Source organism: Peromyscus californicus, unplaced genomic scaffold (assembly GCF_007827085.1).
Source record: "Peromyscus californicus insignis strain IS unplaced genomic scaffold, ASM782708v3 Scaffold_16__1_contigs__length_79575227, whole genome shotgun sequence".
NCBI classification, from domain to species: Eukaryota; Metazoa; Chordata; class Mammalia; order Rodentia; family Cricetidae; genus Peromyscus; species Peromyscus californicus.
This window is the reverse complement of record NW_026294458.1, coordinates 2,529,847-2,556,603: the sequence shown is the minus strand read 5'-3', so window position 1 is coordinate 2,556,603 and position 26,757 is coordinate 2,529,847. Positions and strand designations below refer to the sequence as shown.

The window sequence follows — 26,757 nt, the reverse complement described above, 5'->3', positions numbered from 1 at the left end:
ATGTTGGCATATCAACTGCTATTGCATTATGCTGGTCTTGTTCAGGTAACCATATTGTTGAGATTTCATAGGAATATTTTCTGTTTTGCCTAGGGGACTCTATCTAACAGCAGCTGTCCTGGGCCTCTGGCTTTTGTAATCTTTCCACCCACTCTTTAACAGTTTCCCCTGGACATTAGGTGTAGGAGTTTCACTGCAGACACATCAGTTGGGGTTGGACATCCTACAGTCCCTTATTCTCTGCGTTTTGGCTAGATGTGGATCTTTGTTGCCAAATGAAGCCTCTTTGATGATGGGTAAGGTTTATACATATATGTAGGTAAGATACATATTCAGAATTCAGTTAGAACCGGTGTTTGTTTAGGAAAATGGCAGTAATAAGTTCTCTCGGGTCGATGGTTTCACTAACCAGGGCTAGTCAGCCTGTTTACAGTACTAGCCATGAATTCTCTCCTATTTAGTGGCCCTTAAGTCCAATTAGAAGACTATCAGTTACTCCACCATGAAGGTGCTGCTATTATACCATTGTGGATATCTTACTGGTCCAGCTGTTGTGGTTCATAGGCTTTATAGTTGTGTAAGACTATTACTGTCTTTTCTCCCTTGGCAGTTTGCATGGCACCTTCAGATACTATGAGAGCTACTCCTCAGGAGGCTTCCAGGTCAGTTCCAGCTCATCGCCTCCAAGTCCTGTGTCCAAAGTGCAGTGTCCTCAGTAGTTGGGACTTACTTTCAGACTCTAGAAGGCAAACAAGGGAAACAGCAGTAGCCCATATTGTTTTGGGAGACTTGTTTTCTTCAAACCAACAACTCAAATCAAGGTGTGAGAAGCCTGGTGCTGAGGTTATTGTTAGATAACCACAAGTCCATGGCTCTTGTGGGAGCATTGTCCCTCCGTTTCATGGACCTCCTTTAAAAAGTGTATGTGGATGTATGCATATATACATACATTAATATTATATTTTTAAGGTTTTGTTTATTTTATGTGCATGGGTGATTCCCCTGCTTGTATATCTGTGCACCACATGTTGTAGTGCCCATGGAGGCCAGAAGAGGTTATTTGATACTCTGGAACTGAGTTACAAAGCTGACATGTAGGTGTTGGAAACCAAACTTTTGTCTTCTGCAAGAGCAGCAAATGCTCTTAAGCACTGAGCCATCTCTCCAAGCTTCTAGATCACATATATTTTTAAGTTTATAAAATAATATGTTTCTCTTTTGCCTTTCCAAGCTTCCTAGTATTGTTTATATGTCCTCCCTCTTCCTCTGTATTGCCCTCTAAAGACACCCCCCATCTTCCCCATCCCCCTTTACAGCAGCTGTATCCATCCCCCACCCCCACCCCATCCTCCCATCCCCCTTTACAGCAGCTGTATCCATCCCCCACCCCCACCCCATCCTCCTCATCCCCCTTTACAGCAGCTGTATCCATCCCCCACCCCACCCCATCCTCCCATCCCCCTTTACAACAGCTGTGTCCATCCCCCACCCCACCCCATCCTCCCATCCCCCTTTACAGCAGCTGTATCCATCCCCCACCCCCACCCCATCCTCCCCATCCCCCTTTACAGCAGCTGTATCCATCCCCCACCCCATCCTCCCATCCCCCTTTACAGCAGCTGTATCCATCCCCCACCCCATCCTTCTCATCCCCCTTTACAGCAGCTGTATCCATCCCCCACCCCATCCTCCCCATCCCCCTTTACAGCAGCTGTATCCATCCCCCACCCCATCCTCCCATCCCCCTTTACAGCAGCTGTATCCATCCCCCACCCCATCTTCCCCATCCCCCTTTACAGCAGCTGTATCCATCCCCCACCCCATCCTCCCCATCCCCCTTTACAGCAGCTGTATCCATCCCCCACCCCATCCTCCCCATCCCCCTTTACAGCAGCTGTATCCATCCCCCACCCCCACCCCATCCTCCCCATCCCCCTTTACAGCAGCTGTATCCATCCCCCACCCCCACCCCATCCTCCCCATCCCCCTTTACAGCAGCTGTATCCATCCCCCACCCCATCCTCCCCATCCCCCTTTACAGCAGCTGTATTCGTCCCCCACCCACACCCCATCCTCCCCATCCCCCTTTACAGCAGCTGTATTCGTCCCCCACCCACACCCCATCCTCCCCATCCCCCTTTATAGCTGATGTATCCATCCCCCACCCCATCCTCCTCATCCCCCTTTACAGCAGCTGTATCTATCCCCCACCCCCACCCCATCCTCCCATCCCCCTTTACAGCAGCTGTATCCATCCCCCACCCCATCCTCCCCATCCCCCTTTACAGCAGCTGTATCCATCCCCCACCCCACCCCATCCTCCCCATCCCCCTTTACAGCAGCTGTATCCATCCCCCACCCCCACCCCATCCTCCCCATCCCCCTTTACAGCAGCTGTGTCCCACTGCCCTGATCTCTAGACCTGCCCCTTCCTCTACCCCATTATCTTGTTTAGTTTCCCTGGTTTCTGTGTTAACTCAGGTTATACACTTGCATCTGTAAAGATTTGGAGCTAGGACCCACAAGAAAGAAAGAGCATAGGATGTTCTTCTTTCTGTGTCTAGGTTATCACAGTCACTATATGTTCTAGTTCTATCTTTACCAGACTGGACCAACACATAGGATCTTAGTACCTCATCTTAAAGGGAGATTATATATCTACCTCATAATGTTGTGGGTATGAATCTCTTACTAGGAGTAAACTACTAAAAAATGTTTTGGTGCATTTTCAGAGTTATGTACTTGCTAAATGTACACAAATCCCTGTTTCTTCATGTGTGGGTCAAAGGAATAGACTCAAGATCTGAAATGTCACTTCCACATCTCTTTTGTTCTGAGGCACTCACCCTATAGAATGAGCTCTTTTATTTTATTTTATTGTGTATGTAAATTGTAAATCAACAGTGGGAATGAGCTGGGGAAATAGCTCAGTTAGTAGAATGCTAGAACTAGCATGTACTGGGCCCTGGTTTTGACCCCTGTGCTGCATAAGATGGGTGTGATGGTATGTGCCTTTGATCCTGGGACTCAGGAGGCAGGAAAGGAGGAAGGTCAGAAGTTCAAGGTCATCCTCTGCTATGTAGTGAACTTTTAGGCCAGTGTGGTCACAGGCTGTCATTTGTATTAACTCTTCTTGATTTTCTTTCTTCTTAGTTTTTTAGTCTTTAGATTTTGGGATATTTTATAATAAGATATCCCACACAGGCCAGATTTTCAGAATACAGACCAAATATAATGTCAAAATATCATTATGATTTAACTTAAAATTACCCCGGAGCCACATTAAATATTTTGCTTTCTGGGAAAGGCACTAAAATGATGTATCTAAACAGCGATTCACCTCTTGAATTAGAGAACACAATGTTTGTTTCCAAAGTCGATGCCAGTTTTTATGAGAGAACGGGACTCAAATTCTGAGATGTATCTATACAAAGCCACCCCCTCTTTTGATGTGGAAGAATGTAAGTCATGAACAGCAAATGTAGGTAGAAATTCTCCAGAACAGAGAGTCATTTTGCTCATTCCCATAACAGCCTGATGATTCACACAAATCTTTTACATACACATGTTAAGTAAGCCCAAATAAGGATATGGGAGATGGAAAAACTGCAATTAATTTATAATTTGTGAGTAACTATTTAAAATAATTTTTTCCTGCTTAAAATGAAATCACACAAGAGCTCATATACTAAAAAGTTAAGGAGCATAATTTCAATAGCTCATCCATTTTGGCAAAAGCAAAGCTGTAGCAACAACTAACAATTGGGAGAACTAACCATGGAAAGAGAAGTACATGAAGGGATCCCCCTTTACAGCAGCTGGATCCACCCCCTTTACAGCAGCTGGATCCACCCCCCTTTACAGCAGCTGGATCCACCCCCCTTTACAGCAGCTGGATCCACCCCCCCTTTACAACAGATGGATCCATCCCCCTTTACAGCAGCTGGATCCATGCCCCTTTACAGCAGCTGGATCTATCCCCCTTTACAGCAGCTGGATCCATGCCCCTTTACAGCAGCTGGATCCATGCCCCTTTACAGCAGCATTGTAGGCAGAAAGAAATTTTCATATATAGTCTATTGCTGCACAGGGTATACTTTTTTTATTCTGGTGGTTTCATTGAAATATATTTTTAGACATTATCCTGAGAATCAACTTTCAGTATATGAGTGTAGTCACTCAATTCTTGGGTTTTGTTCTGGTTTGTTGTGATGGCTGTGCTGCTGTGGGGAGGCTGGGTTTCCCAAACAGAGGCTCACACTAGCCTGGACTGCCTGGAAATTCAGTGATCTTCCCATCTCAGCCTGCTATGCTGGGACAGCAGTCAGGAGCCTCCACACTAAGCTGTAAAGGATTTTGTTTTTTTTAAGGAGTCAGATGGACTAGAGAGATAGCCCAGCAGTGTAGAGTATCTGCTGTGCAACCATGAACCAGAGTTCAGATCCCAGCACCCACAAAAAAGGCCTGGCTCCCTGTGCAAGGCTGTAACTCCAGCTCTAAGGGGAGCAGAGACAGGGAGATCAATGGCTCTTGCTGGCTTTCAGCCTAACTGAGAAAATAAGAGTCCTGGGTTCAGGAAAAGACCCTGCCTCAACTGTATAGGTGGAGAATGGGAGAGGACACTTGGTACTCTTGTGTGACTTCTGTGTTAGTATGCACAGGCACATGTATCTAATCATAAACAAATGCACATATACTCACAATTACATAAAGAAATCTTTTTTAAAAATCCTTTTACCTTAAGGAGGGGGTAATATAGGGTGCTTCTTCATATTATTTACTACATTTTAAAATTATTTAAACTCATAATTATTTGTTAGTTACCTTGAAATGGCAAGACTGTTAGAATTCTCTAGAAGGAAATTGGACTGTTTGTTGAATCAGTGTTAGATAGCTGTTACTGTTTCCAAAGGCTCACAGTACAGAGGGTTTCTCAGTGAAATGCTAAGGACAAGGCAGAGCTTGGATAATTCTGAATTTGCAAATGTTAACAAACTGTAGCTGCTTATTTAAATATCTTATGTTCAAAAAAAAAATCAGACTAGACCCAATATGCCAATGAAACTTCTAAACCTACTTCAGTCTAGAGATGTGGCTCAGTAAGGAGATTACTTGCCCAGTATATTTGAGGGGTCCATCACAAGCACCACAAAAATGTAAAACAACATATAGCCACTTCCTTATTTATGCATAAATTTAATTAAGCTCGGTGACATAAAAGGAAACATCAACTAGATTAACTACAGTTTCTCCCATACTCACAGAACACAGGTCACTTCTGTAATCCTCAATGTGAGGATTTCTTCCAACCAGGGAGCAGCAGTCAGCCGCATGGAGACATGCCAGTGTCTTTGAATTTAGTTATTTCAGATACTAGCTCTAGTCTTCAGGTTGAGGGCTCAGTCTACAAGACCCTGTTATTTCACTTAAATTGCAAACCATAAATTCAAATTGTGCATCTGACCAACTGCTTTGGCTTGCAGGAGGAGGTCAAGCTTGCCCTCTTTGGCAGGCCTTGGCTTGCAGAAAGCCTGTGTTCAGCTACCCAGAAATTCTCCAAGTTTGGTTCTTCTGGCTTGTCAGGAGGTACCATGATTGAGTAGTCATGGTTGCTAATAGACTGGTTGGGAAGTTCAGTTTTTCCTATCACTTGAAATTATTGTTGGTATTCTTTCTTTGCTGGTATAGACAGCACAGGATACCTTCTAAATGAAGAGACTCATTGTGATCTACTGTTGGGCAAAGATAAGTAAGAATTTCTTTATGGTCAGCTCCAGGTCAGAGGTGTGGAGGAGGCTTGTTTGTAATCTGCCTTAGAATATTTTGTTTGTTCGTTTATCTGGTCTGCCTTGAAAACACATAGGAAATTTTTTAACATATCATAATATATGGTAAATATCACAGAGCCCCACCTGGATAGATATGACATTTCTTCATAAATCTATGAATACATATGTTTTAGAAAATAATCTCTTAAATTGGAAGCTATTTTTCCACTAAAATATATAGATTTTATACACCTGATGATTATTAAAATGCTCTTTAAAAGCCTGTGTCTACTGGAATTTCTTTGGGAAAAATAAAATATATATTAAAATGCACTATAGCTATAACATTCTGTGTTAAAGCAAGTTTTGTTAGTAGACAATATGTATCTGTATTCTTTGCTTATATCAAAGTCTTATTTTTTGTTGCATAGAATGATAAGAGGAAACTATTTAAACTATATAATAAATAGTTACTTAAAATTCTTTATGACTGGAACTGATGTAGTGACTTTGTGCCAAGAGCAATCCCTGGCAGTGGATGGGTCCTGCAGAGGATGTATGGAGTCAGCGGAGAAGGAAGTAAGCCAGGCCATGGTAGTCAGGAGAATCTTGCAGCCTGACTGACTAGCAGCCAGAGTGTTTCTTTATTTATGCAGAACTTAGTTAGAAAGGATACATTCATGATGTTCCAAAACATAGATCATATCATTTTTGGTTTGGAACATGTGTTTCACTTCCTTTTGCTCATCTTTTAGTCATCATTAATAAACTATGACAGAACAGAGTTATCATTTCCAATCATTTTCCCTCAAGTTTTGACATCATTAATAAACAGAGTTATCATTCTTACTCATAAACCCCATAACCCAATTTTTGAGAATCTAGAGGCATATGACAGCCTGTGCTCAGGCTGGTTGTTTTGGTTGCTTCAAGGACACTAGACCAAAACAAAAATCTTCAACCATCCTGGGCATTTTGCCATGTCTCAAGCAATGTATTATTAACTCCTAGTGGTCAGAGTACCCAGGAAAAATCCTCAGGCTAAAGCTGCTGCAGTTATTATTCAAATTTTGGCATAATACAATCAATGTTTGCATTTATATCTTTATAGAATTTGTCTATATATCTAATCCTGGCATTCTGCTGTTCCTTGGTCATATGACATTATAGTGGCTCTACATGAGCTAACTTCTAAGAGAGGGAGGTCCTAACATCTCATACTTTTATCATCTTTCCACTCCATACTTTGCTCATCAGTATGTCTCTATATAGGGCAGAGTTGTATGTCACGTAATTTTCTGAGTGTACAGTGGGAAGAGGCTTATAATCTGAACTGTGGACAATTCCTCTAGCCCACTGAATTTTGTTGACCTTTTTAAATTTACTTTGTTTTGACTATCTTATTCCAGTGTAAGTGCAGGGAGAGATGTTTCAAGAATGTCTCATAGCCTCATGAAGAGACCTCTGGCTTCTTCTTTATGTGTCACAACCTCCAAGGCATAAGGAAGACCTTCAAGTAGATAAGGATATCTCCCTCAAAGTGTGTGGGGAGGGGGAGGGGGGAATAGTATGTTCAGGACTTTCCTGGGTAAGCTTAGAAGCAGCATTCCTTGGAGAAGGCATAAATGATTCATAAGGAATTTTCCATCAATCCAACATCCTCAAATTGCACAAATATTAAAAGTGCCCCAAGTATGTAACAGGTGGAGATGAAAACCAAAGGTGACATGGCAGCCATCATGTGGCTCAGCTCTGCTGGATCTTTGTCGAGCAGCTGTGCTGGCTCTATGACTTCTGCCATTCCATTCAGATATGGCTGTGCCAACTTTGTAACTGTGCAACCCAGCCATCTTCAGCTCAGTATTTTTGTTGTGTGTACATGGCCTGCAAAGCAAGAATAGAAATTGCACATGTTTTATAGCTAAAAAAAACTGAGTCAAAGACTAGGCATGCTAACACACACCTTAATTCCAGCACTCTGAAGTCAGAGGCAGGCAGATCTGTGTGAGTTCACTGCCAACTTGGTCTACATGGCAAGTTCAGGACAGCTACATACAGAGTGAGGTCTGCGCGAGGTGAGCCAAGCCTTTGCAGAGTACTGCTGCCACCCCTTGGGTTCTGCAGAGTATGACACATGTTCGTACTTGGCCAGGTTCAGCTCAGGCACTTTGCAGTCAGCAAAACATTGTTTCTTCTAATCATCCTATTCAAGACCCTACAGATCTGTGACCTCACTCCGTGTCAATAATAAACAGTGTAATCTGTCAGCATATTTTATGGCCAATGAGAAATGCTTTATTATAACAAAATAAATCTGCTGAATTATTTTTAAAATAATGTCAGGGGCCTGGAGAAATGACTCGGTGGTTAAAACACTTGCTGAGCAAGCAGGAGAGTAGACTTGAGATCCCCAGAACACAAGTGGATGTAGTGACCACCTGTAATCCCAGACTCAGGGAGACAGATACAGATACGGTCCCCAAAGCAAGCTGGATGGGGAGGCCAGCCCTATCTATATACTCTAGGTCTGATTGGGAGGTGGACTGAGAACAATTCCCAACATCAAGCTCAGGCCTTCACACACAAGTTTATACACTTGTACATACATACTACATACCACATACGTAAAAAATATTGCCAGATCTAGATGTAAACCGTATCAAAGAATTTAAGTCAAAAAGGTACATTACCACTAAGAGATAAAAATGAAAAAAAAAACTGACAGGAGAAGGAACATGGATTTGTCACAAAAGCATCTAGCTAAGTGGCCAGCAGAATATCAAAGTTAGGATGACTCCACTTCCTCTGATGTTCTGGAAGACTGTAGATCCGTGGTCTCCAAGCTGGATGAAGAGTCCAGAAGTGGAGAAGAGTTTTAACAGCAGGTGCAAAGTAGAATTAGTCATAATGGGAATATCCTGTGCCGTGAGTGTGGCGGTGTTTACATGCTGATATGAATTTCTCCAAACTCCACAAAGGGTGCACTTTACTGTCAGAAGATCGGGCCTCAGTGGGTCTGACTTAAAGTCTTGTGTTAATACTGGCCAGCATTTCTTGTGGATAGAAAGGATAATGTGTTTCTGTTTCTTCCTCTGAAGTGTCTTTATATGTGTAAAAACAAAATTTTAGAGATATTCCTCACACAGCAATAAATAAGTTACAAACAAAAGACGCTGGACTCCGAGGATTGGCTGAGCTTGACATGAGAGTTGCAGAACATGGTGGCAGTGAGGAAAACTTAAAGGATTAATGTTTATAACTTCATGTGTTTTGTTTTATATTTGAGATTCTAATAAAATTACATTGTTTCTTCCCTTTTCGCCTCCCTCTAAGCCCCCTCTATACCCCTCCCCACTTCCCTTCAAATTCATGGTCTTTGTTCACTAATTGTTATTGCATGCATGTATGTGTAGGTATGTAAATATACATTCCTAAGTATGACTTGTTCATGCCTTTTAGTGTATGTATGTTTTCAGGTATGACCGTTCTTAGGACTTGGTTGTCCAAATCTCATGGACCACAGCCAGTTAGCTGAGAAGGGGTGGTGCCAGAGTAGGAGAGTTTATAGTTTGACCATCAGGCAGAGGCTCTTGAAAACACAACTCTGACATCTTGTCAAAGTCATAATAAATGCAAAATAGTAGTTATACATAAGCTAACTACTCATTCGATCTGTAATATTTTACTGAGTGCTGGAATTTCCAGTGAAGCACTATAGTTAATTAAAGGAGTTCAAGACCTAACAAGAAAAAAACATTCCTATCATCACGAAACTAGCAAGATTATACAAATAAATTTAAAGGTTAAATAAAAATATTTATTTAAGGAGGAAGCAGTAAAAATTAGATTTAATTAAAGATAGTATGAGAGCTGGATGTAGTGGTGCATACCTTTAGTCCCAGCACTTGGGAAGTAGAAACAGGAAGATCTCTGTGAGTTCATGATCAGCGTGATCTACAAAGGTAGTTCTAGGCCAGCCAGAACTACACAATGAAAAAAGGAAAAAAAATAGTATGAGAGAAGTGAGAGGAGGCATAACTGAAACAAGACCGAGATAAATTGATAGTTGTACCTTAGCTTTGGACACATGGTAATGCATTTTACTGTTTTCTCTATTAATATTTATGATCACATATTTCATACAATATATTTTAAATGCAAATTGTTACTTACATAGAGTTGATAATAAGACAATGTGGTACCATATGTAAGAAGTAGGTAAGAGTGAGCCGGGCGGTGGTGGCGCACGCCTTTAATCCCAGCACTCGGGAGGCAGAGCCAGGCGGATCGCTGTGAGTTCGAGGCCAGCCTGGGCTACCAAGTGAGTTCCAGGAAAGGCGCAAAGCTACACAGAGAAACCCTGTCTCGAAAAACTAAAAAAAAAAAAAAAAAAAAAAAAAAGAAGTAGGTAAGAGTGAAGAAAGTATGGTACTGGGCACCGAGAAAGACGATGTTCTGAGAAAAAGGGTAACAGCAGTGTTGCCAGGCACAGACGTCACAGCGGTTCCCTTCACAACAGATCACTACTTTGCTTGGATATTCTTGAAACATTGGGGAAAACTGCTTTGAATGAGCTTTCTCATTAGGTGTTTGTCCCTGAAGGAAAATGTCTGGTTTCCTTTTCTTATATGCAAATATCTGTTTGATTTTTTTTTAGGAGACTAATGAACAGAAACTTCACAAAATAGCCAGTGAACTTTTGCTCACCGAAAGAGCGTATGTCAGCCGGCTCGACCTCTTAGATCAGGTATCAGTTTGTGGTTAGCCCTCGCTCTACCCTAGGAACCGAAGCATCTCAGGAACTGCAGTGCGGGCCTGACTGCTTTGGATGGTGAAAGTTACTTGCTTTAAGGAAGTGTTCACAGCCTCATTGGTAAATTTGCTGAATACAAAGTGTTTGCAAGTCGTGAGAGTATAGGTTTTTATATATATAAGTCACAGAATGACTGTGTTCCATAATGTCATACCTTGTTCTTCTTTCTTGACCATTTATCATGTTTTAGGAGGCCATGTTAATGACTAAAATTTAAATAGGTTATTGGTGGTTACTTCAGTGACTCATCTGTCTTAATATGTCACTGAAGTAGCCACAATAACCTATTTAAATTTTAGTCGTTAACATGGCCTCCTGAAACACATGGTCCTTGACACACCTTATCTTTGGTTCTCAAGGTCAGCCATATACTAGTTGTATGGATTTTGTGAAACCACTTTAAAATAGTATTTTGTGAAACAGTGAAGTTGTAGTTCAGGTTATCGGTGTCTAGAAACTTTACAATGAGACAGAATCAATCCCTGTGGAATTTGAGCCTTTAAGATAGCTTTTCTTCCATATGGGAAATACAGTCTTGGAATGAGTAAGTGCTCCCATGGTGGGTAGAAGTCTTTTCTTCTAGGCAAGTTCAAGATGTTTTGTTTTGCCAGCTATCTTTGCAGTACATTTACAATGTACAGAAGATCCCTGAACACACAGAGAAGTGTTCAAGTTATCATGGATTATTATTTATTTAAAAACAAATTGAAATCTGAGAACAAAAAGGATCTTGTTTTTGTTGCTTTGCTGTTGTTCTCTCATGGTCCAGATGTTGAGCTGTTCTCCTATGGGACCTTTCAAGATACAGAGTATAACAGGAAGTGAGAGCTGTCGGCCAGCCCCTGCACCCTATTACCTTTTTGTTGCTAGGATACAAACCCTGACAGAAACAAACTAAGGAGGGAAGGGTTGTTTTGACTCACAGTTCAAGGCAAGGGCACAGCTGCAGTGCTGGGCAGGTCAAGAGGACCGGAGCTTGATGAAACTAGTCACACTGTACCAGAGTCAGGAAGCAGAGAGCGCTGGTGTGCAGTGCTGCTCAGCACCCCTCCCCACTGATTCCAAGATCCCAGCCAGAAAATGCTACTACCCCTGTGGGCATGTTGCCTCTCTCAGTTACTGCAATCAAGATGATTGCCCACAAACATGTTCGGAGCCCCGTGACAAGTTGACAATTAACACTAACCAATACACACAGTAAGGACAATGTATAATTGCTATAGACGTCATTCAGACATAGTAAGTGAAAACTATCACACTGTACACGTAATAAAATCTTTTCACGTCCCTTAATTATAGCCATAGATGAGAAGTGTAAATCCATGTCAGTTGGAAATTCTCTGGCACAGAAAAGCTCTATTAGCTATGTACCTTAACATCCTGTAGAAGTTAAATAAATACCATATAGGTAGGGGCATAGTTTTAGTTATAAACAAATCTTCCTAATTTACATTTAAAATTCTTCAAAAATCAAAACATATTTCCTCCTACATTTCAAGTGATTGATTTTTTAAGCCACAAGCTTCCCCATTTATTCAACAAGGTGTGTTGTTTTGCCCAGTGCAGGCCTACCACAGTGAAAATCGATTAACCAACATATCTAAAGTAATATTTGCTTTATTCTTTTACTCAGGTATTTTATTGCAAACTATTAGAAGAAGCAAACCGAGGCTCATTTCCTGCAGAGATGGTGAATAAAATCTTTTCTAACATTTCATCAATAAATGCCTTCCACAGTAAATTTCTATTACCAGAGCTGGAGAAGCGAATGCAAGAATGGTAAGATGGAGACGCAGGGCTACTGTGCCTAAGACATGCATGTAGGATGCTGCTTTTCAGCTTTTAAAGTAGAGCAGATGCACCACACACTGCTACAATTAGTATAGTACCAGATCTTTACATAAAAATGACTGGTAGATGCTGGACTCTATTCTCAGGATTTTGGGAATAGTCTTTGGCGTCTGTTCTCTAAATGGTGTTCTGACTAGTGAAGACAGGACTGGTGTGATTGGCAGCTCCAAGAGCTCCATAGCCTCTTTCTGCAATTCCTAAGCTCCCTTCTGAAAGCTGTTTCTTGTTAGTGTTAGAGCAAAGTGAGTATGTAAAGCAGATCATATGGAGTGACTATTCTCTCTGCAGGCCTATTGATTTCCTCATTCTATAAGAAACTTGAATGATGTTTTTATATTTAATACAGGGAAACTACTCCCAGAATTGGAGATATCCTGCAAAAGTTGGCGCCATTCCTTAAGATGTACGGAGAATATGTGAAAGGATTTGATAATGCGGTGGAACTAGTTAAAAACATGACAGAGCGTGTTCCCCAGTTCAAATCAGTGACTGAAGAGATTCAGGTAAGAGGTCACTTTCCTTCCTGGTCACAGTTAAATTTTTCAGAATTATTATTATAATTATATGGCCTTTAAGATCTAAAATTGAGATGAAAGTATTTTTCTAAGAAACTTAGCCAAAATTCATTCTCCTCTAAATTCTGCAAAAATAGTATCTGCACAATTAAAACAGTTAGTTACTGAGCCCATGCCACCTAGTAAGTGGGAGAAAATGCTCAGTGTGCATTGCTTTTAAACGTTTTATTTAAAATATGCTTACAGCATTTCCCCTCTCCTTGTATGTCCCTCCATCCCCTTCTATGTCCCTCTTTACTCCCTCTCAAATCCATTGCCACTTCTTTGTTATTATTACATATATATAAATGCATACACACACATCACACACATGTACACATGCACGTACACTACCTATTGTTCAAGTCTTGTTTAGGCAGGCATATTGTTGAGGTTTCACAGATGAAGCATCCCTGACATTTCTATGAGACTTAGTCTTCCAGAAGACTTTGTGACCCTCTGGCCCATACAGTTATTCCACTCCCTCTTAGTGATGTTCCCTTAGCCGTAGCTAAGAGATTGTACTGTGGATATATCCACTGGGGCTGGGGCCCATACAGCCGGTTCTGTGATGGTTTCCATCTGCTACAAAGAGAAGCTTCCTTGATCATGGCTGAGAGCTACACTTATGTATGGTTATAAGGACAGGTATTCAGAATTCTGTTAAGATTTGGGCTGCTTTAATAAGTGGCAATAGTAAGTTCTCCTCCAAGACATTCATGACAGCACTAGCCATGAGTACTTGCCTACATTTCCTCCTGCTAATAGCCTCAGGTCCAATTAGATACCTATTGGTTACCTTTAAGATATGGTCACCTCTGTTGGACTTCTAAGGACATCCTACCATGCTGGTCATTTTTGTGGTCCATAGGTATTACACCTGGAAAGGATGATTGAGTGCTACCCCGCCCCCACCAGATTGCAAAGCATGTAGGCTACTCCACAGTGTAGTACCAGTAGGTACTACATGTAGTACCAGTGTAGTACCATGAAGGCTAGTCCACAGTGGGGAGGTCATTAGGTCAAATCCATCTTGACTCCCCTGAGTCCTATGTCTGAAGTGTGGTATATTCAGCAATAAGGACCTATTCTCAAAATCTAGAAAGTAAGCAACAGCAACAGCAATAGTCCATATAAAGTTTGGGAGTCTCTTGGACTCATCCAACCTACAACTCAAAAGGAGGTTTCTCATGCCTGATACTGGAGGCATTGTTAAGTAGTGTGTGGCTCTTGCAAGGAGCATTATCACTCTATGTCATAACTTCATTAAAACTATATACATATATGTATGCATGTATATATATTACATATAATTTTAGAAAAATACAAAATGATATCATTTCTTATGAGTTTTCAAAACATCCTTAGTATTATTTGTCTCTCTTCTCCTTTTCTATTGGTATCCTTCCACTCTCTCCAATTAAAGCCCCCCCCCCATTTTCCCATTTCTCCCTCATATCAGCTCTATCCTGCTATTCCCTCTCCAGTGCTGCTCTCCCGACTCAGTGGTCCCGTTTTACGTCCTGATTCCTTCAGTTATCCCAGGTTATTTGCTCACATCTGAAGATGTGGAATTAAGAACCACGAGTGAGAGAGCACATGTGGTGTGTTGGGTCTCTCCTGGTCTGGGCTATATCCCTCAATATAATGTTCTCTACTTCCAACCATTTACCTAAAAATTTCACTTTTCTTTATAGCTGAATGGTGTAGATGTACCACATTCTCATTATCCATTCATCAGTTGAAGAACATTTAATTGTTTCTGTTTCCTTGCTATTGTGAATAGAATGGCAATGACTACAGCTGAGCAAGAATCTGTGGGATAGGATGTTGAGTCCTTTGGGCATATGCCAAGGAGTGGTATAGCTGGATCATGGGTAGATTTTAGCTTTCTGAGAATTCGCCACAGTGATTTTGAGAGTGGTGGCAGCAGTGTACAGTCCCACCAATAGTGATTAAGGTGCCCATTTCCCTACATCTTCTCTAGTCTTTGTGGTTCATTATTCTATTGATCTGAAACATTCTGCCTGCCCAGTTCCATAATTGCTAGGGATGATGAAAATTTTTTTGAGATTTTTTTTTTTGCTGTCTTTATTTCTTTTTTGAGAATGCTGCTCATATCCCAGGCCTGTTATTGAATGAGTCAATTGTTTTCTTGTTTTCACAGTTCATTATATAATCTGAATATTAATCCTCTATCTGATGTATACATAACAAAGATTATCTACCACTCCATGGGCTCCCTTGTTGTTGTATTGTTTCCTTAGTTGCACAAAAGTTTTTTAATTTTATGAAGGTCCCATTTGTCAGTGGTTGGCCTTAATCCATGATAAACATAAATAGAAAAAAAACTCAATAAAATAATTATAAGTGAATTTAGGTATATATCAAAAAGAGTATTCACTGTGATCAAGTTGGTTTTATCTCAGAGATATAGGAATGTTTCAACATACATCAATAAATTTAGTAAACTGTATAAATGGACTTCAAGACAAAAATCACATGATCATCTCTTAGATGTATTAAAGGCCTTTGCAAAATTCAACATACTTTCATAATAAAAGTCTTAGCTAGATTAGGACTAGGGGGAACAGGTCATAAAATAATGAAGGCTAATTGTAACAAGCTCATAGCCAACATCCTCCTAAATTGAAAAAACACTTGACGCAATCCCATAAAAATTGGGGACCAGACACAGCTCTCCATTCTCCCTGCTCATTTTCAATGTACTGCTCAAAGCATTGGCTGGAGGAATAAGACAAGAAAAGGAAATAGAAAAAGAAATCAGATTATCCCTGCTTATAGATGATTTGCTATTATTATGTGTAGGAAATTCCAAAAATTCCACTAGAAAACATATAGAATCAACCAACAATCTCAACAAAGTGGTAGAAATCAAAATCAACTTACAAATATTAGTAGCCTTTCCATACAACAAAAACAATATGCTGAGAAGGAGATCATGAACATGCTCCCATTCACAATACCCTCCAAAAAAATTAACCGAGAAATAAGCTTAAGCAAGGAGGCAAAAGACCTCCACAACTAAAACTTCAAATCTCTGAAGAAAGAGATTGAGAAACACACCAGATAACAGAAAGACCTTCCATTCTTATGGGAGGGAGAATTAATATTTTGAAAATGACCATCCTACCAAAAGCAATTTACAGATTCAGTACAATCCTCAAAACATTTTTTCACAAAAACACAAACTAAATTCTAAAATTCATGTGAAACTACAAAAGACCCCATATAGCTGAAGCAATCCTGAAGAAAAGAACAGTTCAGGAGGAATTACCATTCCAGATTATAAGATACATTACAGAGCTGTAGTAACAAAAACAGTATGGTACTGGCAAAAACAGACATACTGAATAAAATAGAAGACCCAAAAATAAGGATACATATTTATAACAATTTAATATTTAAAAAAGATGGTCCCCCTCCCCCCAAAAAAAGATACTGGAGGAAATACAACATCTTCAACAAATGGTGCTGGGAAAACTGGATATCCACATATATAAGAATGCAATTAGGACTCCAGTTTATTGCACAAAAATCATCAACTTCAAATGAACCAGAGACCTCAGTGTGAAGCATTTTTCTGATACTCTAAAAGAAACATGGGTAGTACCCTAGAAGGTATAGGTGTAAAAATGACATTCTGAATAGGACTTAATTTGCTTTTGAAACTAGCAAAGGTTAGCCTTTTAGAGTCTGTCTTAGTCACTGTCCTTTGGCTGTGAAGAGACTCCATAACCAAGGCAACTCTTATGAAAGAAAGCATTTAAGTGGAGGCTTGCTTACAGTTTCAGAGGCTTAGTCCATTGTCATCATGGCAGAGAGCATGGCAGTGGGCATGGCAGGTATGGTGCTGGAGAAGAAGTTAGATTAGGAGGTGTGGCCTTGTTGGAGGAAGTGTATTAATGGGGGTGGGCTTTGAGGTTTCAAAAGCTCATGCCAAGCCCAGTATCTCTCTCTCTCTGTCTCTCTGTTTCTCTCTGTCTCTCTGTCTCTCTCTCTGTCTCTGTCTGTTTCTGTCTCTCTCTGTCTCTCTCTCTCTGTCTCTCTCTCTGTCTCTCTGTCTCTCTCTCTGTCTCTGTCTGTTTCTGTCTCTCTCTGTTTCTGTCTCTCTCTGTCTCTCTCTCTCTCTGTCTCTCTCTCTGTCTCTCTCTCTCTCTCTCTCTCTCTCTCTCTCTCTCTCTCTCTCTCTCTCTCTCTCTGTCCCTCTCCCTCTCTCTTTGTCCCTGCCTGCAGATCAGGGTGTAGCTCTCAACTTCTTCTCCAGCACCATACCTGCCATGCCCACTGCCATGCTCTCTGCCATGATGACAATGGACTAAGCCTCTGAAACTGTAAGCAAGCCTCCACTTAAATGCTTTCTTTCATAAGAGTTGCCTTGGTCATGGTGTCCCTTTACAGCAATAGAATAATAACTAAGACATAAGTCTACATAAGTTTATCACATGTGGTAGGCCTATGCATGTAATTCTATCACATAGGAGGCTGAGGAAGCAGGATGGCAAGTTTGAAGCCAGTCTTGACTACCTAATAAGAAGGAGTCTCAATAAATTAGTAGATGAATAGTTATTCACAAAATGAGTTCCAAGTTTCTTCTTATTCCCCCTTCTTTCAGTGGCTGAAATCCAAAGAGAAAATGGATACATTGCAATGAAGCCTAATTTTTTTTTAGTCACTGTATATCTGCATACAGGTTTGCCTCCATTTCACCAAGCCTATATAATAAATTTTAATAATGCCATAATCATTTCTGTTAATTCTGTAGTGGGTATTCAAACTTGTAGATTACTGTTTCAATATGTGAAATAGAATTCTACACATCACATATTGCTTTTGTGGCTAGAATTCTATGGAATTCTGTGACTCTTCTGTCTTTTATGTTACATGAATAGATTTTACAGTACTATTTTTATTCCTTTTATTTTTAAATAATTTTGAACTTTTTTATTAATAACTCTTAGGATAATAACATGCACCTTAATTTGTTCTAGCCAGTTTCAGGTTATGCTGACATTAATCTTAGTGAAATATATGATTTCTGTAAAACTTTCCTCCCTACTCTGTGTGTAGATGAATTTCTAAATGGTCTTATTAAATAAAGAACACAGGGCCAAATATAGGGGTGAAAGCCGTAGAGATCAGGGAAATAGTGAGAGCCACCAACCTTACCTCTCCAGCTCTGCAGCTATCAAAAGGGTGACTTACTTCCTGTCTGCCCACGCCTTTATTGCCTTGCTGTTCTGCCCTCTCATTGGCTCTTAGCCCAGCTACCTCACATCCTTGTCACTGCCTGTCTATACAGACCTCCAGGTCTCAATGGTTCGTACTGGGATTAAAGGTGTGTGTCACCAAGCTTGGCTGTTCCCTAGTGTGTCCTTGAACACAGAGACCCTGCCTGCCACGTGATCAGATTAAGGGTGTGTGCTACCACTGCCTGACTTCTATATTTACTTAAAAATAGCTGGCCTTTTCCTCCTTGATCTCCAGGCATGCTTTATTTATTAACATACAAATAAAATATTACCACATTTCAGCACACATAAACTATCACCACATCTATGTTCTGCTCTCTTCATTTATATTTGTCTTGGTGAGGCTTTGTATTGCTGTGATAAAACACCATGACCATAAGCAGCTAAGGAAGGAAAGGGTTTATTTCATCTTACAGCTCTCAGGTGCCTTCCTATCACTGAGGAGTCAGGACAGGAACTCAAGAAAGGAAGAACATGAAGACAGGAACTGAAGCAGAAGCCATGGAGGAACCCTGTTTACTAACTTGTTCTCCATGTCACGCTGCCTGCTTTCTTACAGATCTCAGGACCAACTACCCAGGGGTGGCACCACCCACAGTGGCCTGAGCCCTCCAAGCCCTCCCACATCAATCATTAATGAAGAAAATGCCTTATAGACAGATCTGCTGGGGGCATTTTCTTGGTTATGGTTCCCTCTTCTCAGATATCTCTAACTTGTGTCAAGTTGACCAAAAAAACAACCGGCACAATCTCTAAAACTATAATTTTATGTATTTTTTAATTATAACCCAATACTACAAGGCTATAATTATTTTTTACAGTGTCCCATATTTTTTTAAGTTAAGAGATAATAGGGGCTGGAGAGGTGGCTCAGAGGTTAAGAGCACTGGCTGTTCCTTCAGAGGTCCTGAGTTCAATTCCCAGCAACCACATGTTGGCTCACAACCATCTATAATGAGATCTGGTGCCCCCTTCTGGCCTGCAGGCATACATGCAGGTGGAACACTGTATACATAATAAATAAATACATCTTTAAAAAAAAGAGATAATATAAAGACTATAAATACATATAGTATTTATTTAATTTTATAAGCTTTATTATGAAAAATACTTTTAAATAAAATAAGTGTCATACATCAAAATTAACCAAACCCAAAGTCTATAAATCTCAGTAAACTTCAGTACATTTAGAACAGCTATTATGAAATTGTGGAGCTTGATGTTTTGTTTTGTTTTTGTTTTTGTTTTTCGTTTCTGGTTACTTGGGTGAAGGATCTGTCAATTTTCTGTATATTTCTCAAAGAGTGAGCTCTTATGTTTATTGATTCTTTGTATTCTTTTCATTGTTTCCACTTAATTGATTTCTGTTCTGATTTTATTATTTTTTTACCATGGACTTGGTTTGGATTTAGTTTGTTCTTGTTTTTACCAACTTTTGGAGTTGCATCATTAAGCCATTAATTTCTGCTGGTGAAAGCATATTGTCCTGGATTGTGCTTTTATGCTGGTGTCTAGGCATTGGAGATTAAGGTGACTGCAGTGATTCTGGGTGCTCTTGTCTTTGTTGGGTGGGTGTTCAATTCCTTGGTTTCTGTTCCCCTTTCTGGATCTTAGAAAAGTATGGTGGCTGTGTGTTGCCTGGTAGACAGTACTTCTACAGGTCAGTGTGTGGCAGAGAGGAATAGGGATGGTCTAAGAGAGAAGACTGAGGGGTTGAGGGGATCCACACCAAGAGGCAGGGTCCCCAGAAAGTTGGAAGTGTGGTGAGAGGAAGAGTACCTGGAAGTAGGCTGCAGTAGGACAAAGAATAATCTGGAGAGACAGGGACAAAAGGCTTTAGGACTCTAGGTCTGAGACAAGAGTTGGGGTCTCCAGTGCATGGAGTTGATTGGGAGGAGGGACAGCTGCAAGCGTGTTGTTACAGTGCTGTTGGTGATCCCAGAGAGATGGTAATGGAGGAGGGAGAGTAAAATCCCTCCCTCTGTCCAGCTCTTTTACCATCAAGTGGGACCTCTAGTGCCAGAAATGGGTTACATATAGTTTAGTTCTTGGTCAAAGGGTTCCCAGGGAAACCCTTAAACAATCAGGCTATTGTACATATATATCTCATTGAGCACAAAGAAGTTTAGCTGGTACATAACTAGAGCCTCCACCCCTACAAACTACTGTTCATGGTTCTATAAGTTACACTGCATGCTACCAGAAGAGAAAGGTAAACAACAGCCCAGCTCCAAACCCTGCAATTTATAACCGTGACCTACCTACATGTTACTCTGGTGCAGTGGTGGGACAAACGTCGTGGGAGCAACTATAACTCTCTGATTGGATTTAAGGCCCACTCCATGAGATGCAAACCCTGCCTTATACTGATTGGCTGGCCAAGAACCTGGGACTAGATAGGCCATGGGCCTAGGAGAAAACCAAATACTATTCTTATGCTAAGGGAACATAGTAATAAAATGACTCCTAATGACATATATTGTTGCCTTGTTCAGCCAACACCAGAGAAACTTCCTCTTGCTGTAGATGGGAACTAACACAGAGACCCAAAACTGGACAGTGTGCAGAAAGTGAGAGATCTCAGTACTAAGCGGGATGTCTTCATCACACCTCTTCCCTCAGCGTTCAGGGACCTATGTGGAAGAAGAGGAGGAAGATTGTAAGATTCAGAGGGGATGGATAACATGAAGAAAACAGTGTCTCTGAGACACAATAGGACTGACATATGAGCTCAAAGGGACTGTGGTAACATTCACAGGGCTACACACTTTCAAGCCAGAGAGAGAGAGAGAGCTAAATGTTCACAGCTAACACCCAGAAATGAGAGAAAACATGCATCATTTGCCTTTCTGGGTTTGAATTACCTTACTCAGAATGATAGATAGATTCATTTACCTACAAGTTTTGTAAATTTGATCTTGAACAGGTGAATAGTATTGCATTGTATAAACATACCACTCTTTTCCTATTTATTCATCAGTTGATGGACATGTCTGCTGTAATGAGCAGCTATCTCTGTTATAAGAATCCTTTGGGTTAATGCCCAAGAGTGATATACTGGATCATGTGTTGGTCTGTTTCTGGGTCTTTGGTTACCTCCGCACTGGTTTCCATGGTGACCGCAGCGTTTGCACCCTTCCAGCAGTGGTAGTGTTCCACTTTCCTCTCATCATGCAAACCATTTGTCACGATGTATTTTTGAATTTCATCATCTATTTTTGAATCTTAGCCATTTAGACTAAAATAAGAGGAAATCTCAAGGTAGCTTTGGTTTTCATTTCTCTGATTGGCTAAGAATGTAGAACTTTTTGATTGTTTATTAATCTAACAGCCATTTGTATTTCATCTTTTGAGAAATCTCTGTTTAGTTTCATGTCCCATTTTTAGTTGGGTTGTTTAGGTTTTTTTTAGTTCTTTGTATAGTCTAGCTTTGTATATCTAGCTTTCTGCCATTCTATAGGCTGCCTCTTCAATTGAATGATTGTATCCTCTGCTGTACAGAAGCCTTTTAGTTTCATGAGATTCCATTTATTAATTGTTGGTCTTAATGTCTATGCTGTCCGGGACCTGTTCAGAAGGCCCTTTCCTGTGCCAATGAGTTCAAGCATAATCCCTATTTTCTCCTTTCAGGTTTCAGGTCTTATGCTGATGTCTTTGATCCATATGGAGCTGAGTTTTGTGCAGATTGAGGGTCTCCTGTAGCCATTTTAAAGAACATCAGTCTTTGAAGATGCTGTTTTTTCTTCTATGTCTCTTTGTCAAAATTCAGATGGCTGAAGGAATGTGGGCTTATCTGTGGGTCCACAAGCTATCCCATTGATCAATGATTTTGTTTTTATGCCAACACCATGATCCTTTTATTACTATAGTTCTGAAGTATAACTTGAAATCTAGAATGGTGATACCTCCAGCAGATTTTATTTTATTTTTCAGGATTGTTTTGACTGGGCTTATCATTTGTATTTCCATATGAAACACAAGATTGTTTTTTTTTTCATTTTCTGTAACTAGTTGTTTGGAATTTTGATTATACTCAATCTTTAGATTACTTTTTAGGATATCCATTTTCACAATATGAATCTTACCAATTCATGAGCTTGGGAGGTCTTTATATCTTCTGGTATCTTCAGTTTCTTGTTCAGTGCCTTAAGATATTATTTGTTTTTAGGAAGGCTACTGATTTCTGTGTGTTGATTTTGTGTCCTGCTGCTGAGTGTGTTTATCAGATGTTTGGAGTTTTCTGATGGAGTCTTTAGGGTCTTTGTATATAGAATCATATCATCTGCAAATAGTGATATTTTAACTTATCCCTTTCCAAATGGATCTCCTTCACTTGTATTGTTGGTCTAGCTAAGACTTCAAGTACTGTATTGAACAGGATGGGGAGAAGGGACATCTTTTTCTTGTTCCTGATTTTAGTGGAAACGCTTTGAGTTTTTCTCCATTTAGCAAGATGTTGGTTGTATTGTTGAGAGTGGAGTGTTGAAGTCAACGACTGTCACTGTGTTGTGTCAGTCTGTGGTTTTCATTTTAACAGTGTTTCTTTTTGAAATCAGGTGCCCCTGTGTTGGGTGAGTATATATTTACCACTGTAATATCTTACTGATGTATTTTTTTTAGGAGTATGAAGTGTTCTTCCCTCTCCCTTCTGACTGGTTTTGCTTTGAAGTTTATTTTGTTGATATTATAATATCTATGCCTGCTGTTTCTTAGTGTAATCTGCTGGGATATATGTTTTTCCATCCTTTACCCTAAGGTTGTGTCTTATCATTGACAATGAGTTATGTGTCTGAGAAGTAGCAATAGAATGGACCATTTTCTGATCCAATCTTTTAGTCTGGGTCTTTTTATTGAGGAATTTGGACCATTAATATTCAAAGTAATTGTTGAATAGTATGTATTAATTCCTGTTGTTTTATTGACTTAGTAATGTTTTCATGGATCTCTTTTGATTGCTTGACCTGACATGTTCCCTTGGACATGTTCATACTTCTTTCAGATTGATATATTCCTTCTAGTGGCCTCTGTAGTATGTTCTTACTAGTCATAATATTCCTTCTAGTAGCCTCTGTATTACTATATTACTAGTCATAAGTTCTTTTAATCTGTTTTCATCATGGAAAGTTTTCACTTCATCTAAATTTTGACAACCACAGTTGGCAGTTGTGGTCTTTTAGGACTTGGAATACGTCTTTCCAGATGTGTTCTGGATTCAAAGATTTCTGCCAGATAATCAGGTTTGTTCTCATACGCCTGTTCTTATAAGTGACTTCATCTTTCTCTCTTCCACCTTTCAATGTCTTTTCTTCATTCAGTATTTCAATGTTTGTGATAGTTAGAATGAAGAGTGTCTCCCAGATTTCATGTATTTCAACACTGGGTTCCCAGTTGGTGGCTCTGTTTGGGGATGGTCTAGGTGGTCTAGCCTTACTGGAAGAAGTATGTCACAAGAGGTGTAGTTTCACCATGCTTCCAGTTAGTCCCCTCTGCTTCAGGCTTTTGGTTACTTTCATTTCTGGCCACCACGCCTCCTTGCTGTGATGGGCTCTTAAACTTCTGAAATCAAGCCAAAATAAACTCTAAGAGTTTTTCATTTTCAGTATCATTTCAGTTCAGTTTTCTTTAAAAATTCAAACTACTTTCATATTTTGGATTTACTTTTTTATTACATTCATCTCTTTGTCCTTATCTTTTTTGAGTCGTTGGTCATAATTGTAATCATTCTTTTGAATTCTTTGAGAGTTCTTCCATACTTTGTAACAGGGTCATTATTATGGGATTTATATTTGGGGAAGGAGATGTTTTATTTTGTTTTTTGATTTTTTTTGGTTGGGGGGGGGGTTATTATTTTTATTTATGTGTTGAGATTTGTACATCTGGAGTTAGTTTGTTGGTTGAGTTTTTTTTTCTTTTTGTTCAAATCACCTTTCTTCTTTCATTGGGGATATTTATAATGTTTATGGCGGAGTTGAGGTGTCAATTTCTTCTATTTGTCTAGTAGTTAGGGCTACATCCTTCTATCCCAGGTCTCTGTTTATCAGGTATAGTCTGGCCCCTTAAGTGGTTTGGGAACAAGGATCCTGTAACAAGTTCCCCTGGTAATATAGACTGTTCCTGGGTCTCAAGACTGGATATGGCAACTGGAAGGTTCCAGTCAGGCAGCTGGCAGAAAGGAGGAAGTAGCCTGGGTCTTGTAGCCATATATACTGGCTACAGAGTCCCATGTGGAGAGCAGGCTGAGAACATATAAGTCCCAAAGGGAGAGAGACAGGCCAGAGGAGATGAGAGCTCTGGCAGGCAGTCCTGGGCCTATCAGACTGGAGCGGGGCTGTGAACCTGAGTGCAGGTAGCCTACCTGTGTCTCTGTGCCAAGTGGGCAGGCTAAAGGGTCCCAGGCTTAAGGTTCTGGTTAGTCCCAAAGAGAGACAAAGGGGCAGGAAGAGGTCATTGTCCTTGGCAAACAACCTTTGAGTAGTCAGAATGGAAGGTGACGTTGAAGGGAAGCTCGGTATCTCTGTGTCCTATTGGCAGCGATATGATGGGATATCTTAAATGCATAGTCTCTGGCTTCTCCCAGCATTGGATTTCATAGACTGGGGTGGGGGTGGGCACTCAGAAACCTGCACTTTCCCAAGCACCCCAGAAGTGTAATGTACTATATTTGATAGAAAATACTGCCCTTGATGAAAGTTCTTTATTACATTGTGATTTTATATTGGTTAACCTAATTTTTAAATATTCCTTTAAAAGCCTTGATTATAGGGCTCAGTGAGTGACTTGCCACCAAGCCTGATGGCCTGACTTTGTTCCCCAGACCCATGTGGTACAAAGAGAGAACTGCAGGTTGTCCTCTGACCTTCATACTCACATGCACATACAATAAATAAAAATGAATAAATGTAATTAAAATATTTAAAAATAAAAATCTTGCTGATTACAGAAACAGAAGATCTGTGGAAACTTAACCCTGCAGCATCACATGCTGGAGCCTATTCAGCGGATCCCTCGCTATGAGATGCTCCTTAAGGACTACCTGAAGAAGCTGTCCCCTGACTCCCCAGACTGGAATGATGCGAAAAGTAAATGGTTTTATTCTCTGTCAACAGCAGCAGAATGATGTAGCCAAACAGCCCTTTGGTTCCAATGAAGTGTCTTACATCATCACATTGGAAAGCCACTAAGTCAGGATCACAATGGCTTAGAGAAATGCAATCGTGCTTCCCATTCTGGATGCATGTCAATCGCTAACTGTGAGATCTAAAACCATAGGCTTAGAGGTGTTTGGAGTAGTGATGTAGTTACCTTCTCATAGGTGCTGCTGGTACCTACCAAGAAAGCAAAGAAGACAATTACTGTGTAAATATAACTGTTAGCCTTACTCCCTGAGACACACAGGACGTGAGGTGCTTTATTGTCTAGTAACATTTTCCTCCAAAAAACCTTTATTCCAATTGTGTTGGTCATCTTAATTATTTCACTAGATTAGAATGAAGAATTTTTAAGACTAATTAGTGAGTTTCATTAATTCTTTAGCTTCTCATGCAGTTTTAAATTTTTGTGATATTAGAGATTGAGCTCAGAGATTTGCATATCACATTCTCATATGTACATGGTGCACCATATGTAGTGGCTTTAAATCTCAGTGCTGCAGAGGCAGAGGCAGGTGGATCTGTGAGTTCCAGGCCAGCCAGGGCTAAATAATGAGGCCCTGTCTAACTAAACCAAACAAACAGACAAAAAGCCATGTTTTACCTCCCCTCTAGTATGGTTTTTTTAAACCTCTAAAAAATTAAAGGAATGAGTAAAAATTAAGAAATAGTCATGGTTCAATATTTGGCCAGTGCTAATAATACAGTATAGTCTTTAAAACATGCTCCTCCTGCATGTTTTTGACTTTTTTCTTAAGCCAATGTTATTCTGAGGTGAGGATCCAAGTCCCATCTAGAGCACAGGCCATCTCTAGTGTGTTTTCCCACTATGACTTAGTGACCACAGAAACATCTCTCACTCTTTGCTCCTTCTGAAGTTTGTATAGTTTGACTTGTGATAGTTCCTGGCCTGATACTTACGGGGCCACGCTCTTGTTTTCCCCCATGAGTGCTGGGTGTTAGTGCCGAGCTTCTGGTGAACTGGAAGTACGTCTTACAGCTCTTCCTTCACTTCTCTTGGCAGTTGCCCCAGCCTTTGCCATTTTGTTTTACTCCATCCTGGATTTTGTATGTCACACATAGAACTGCCTGTACTCACATGGTCCTGAAACATGTAAAAATGTTCTTTTTCTTTTTAAGTGACCATATCCTCTTTCCCTGCCTTACGAAGAATCACATTTAGAAAGACAAGGGGATCTTCAGAGCCCAACCTATAAATCAGCCAGGTCACAGTATATGGAACACATCACCTGCTCAGAGCATCAGGATGCAGACAAACCCCTCAAGTCAGATCCTGCCATAAGGACATTGCCTCCCTCACTCCTCCTTACCTTTAAGTGCAGGACTCGA

General features: G+C 40.3%; 1 protein-coding gene across 11 annotated transcripts in view; it reads left to right on the top strand.

Moving 5' to 3' along the window:
• Window positions 1–26,757, top strand: part of Fgd4 (FYVE, RhoGEF and PH domain containing 4) — a 209,840-nt gene that overhangs the window by 142,983 nt on the left and 40,100 nt on the right. For 10 of the 11 annotated variants that reach the window (XR_008218682.1, XM_052739977.1, XM_052739970.1 and 7 more), the window contains 4 exons: window positions 10,426–10,515; window positions 12,215–12,360; window positions 12,779–12,935; window positions 25,200–25,338. Coding sequence is in view for 10 of the 11 variants with exons in the window: in XM_052739977.1 (XP_052595937.1) it covers window positions 10,426–10,515; window positions 12,215–12,360; window positions 12,779–12,935; window positions 25,200–25,338 (532 nt within the window). In the remaining variant the exon portion in view is untranslated. The remainder of the gene's footprint in view (window positions 1–10,425; window positions 10,516–12,214; window positions 12,361–12,778; window positions 12,936–25,199; window positions 25,339–26,757) is intronic. The other variant, XM_052739978.1, reaches the window with a different exon arrangement.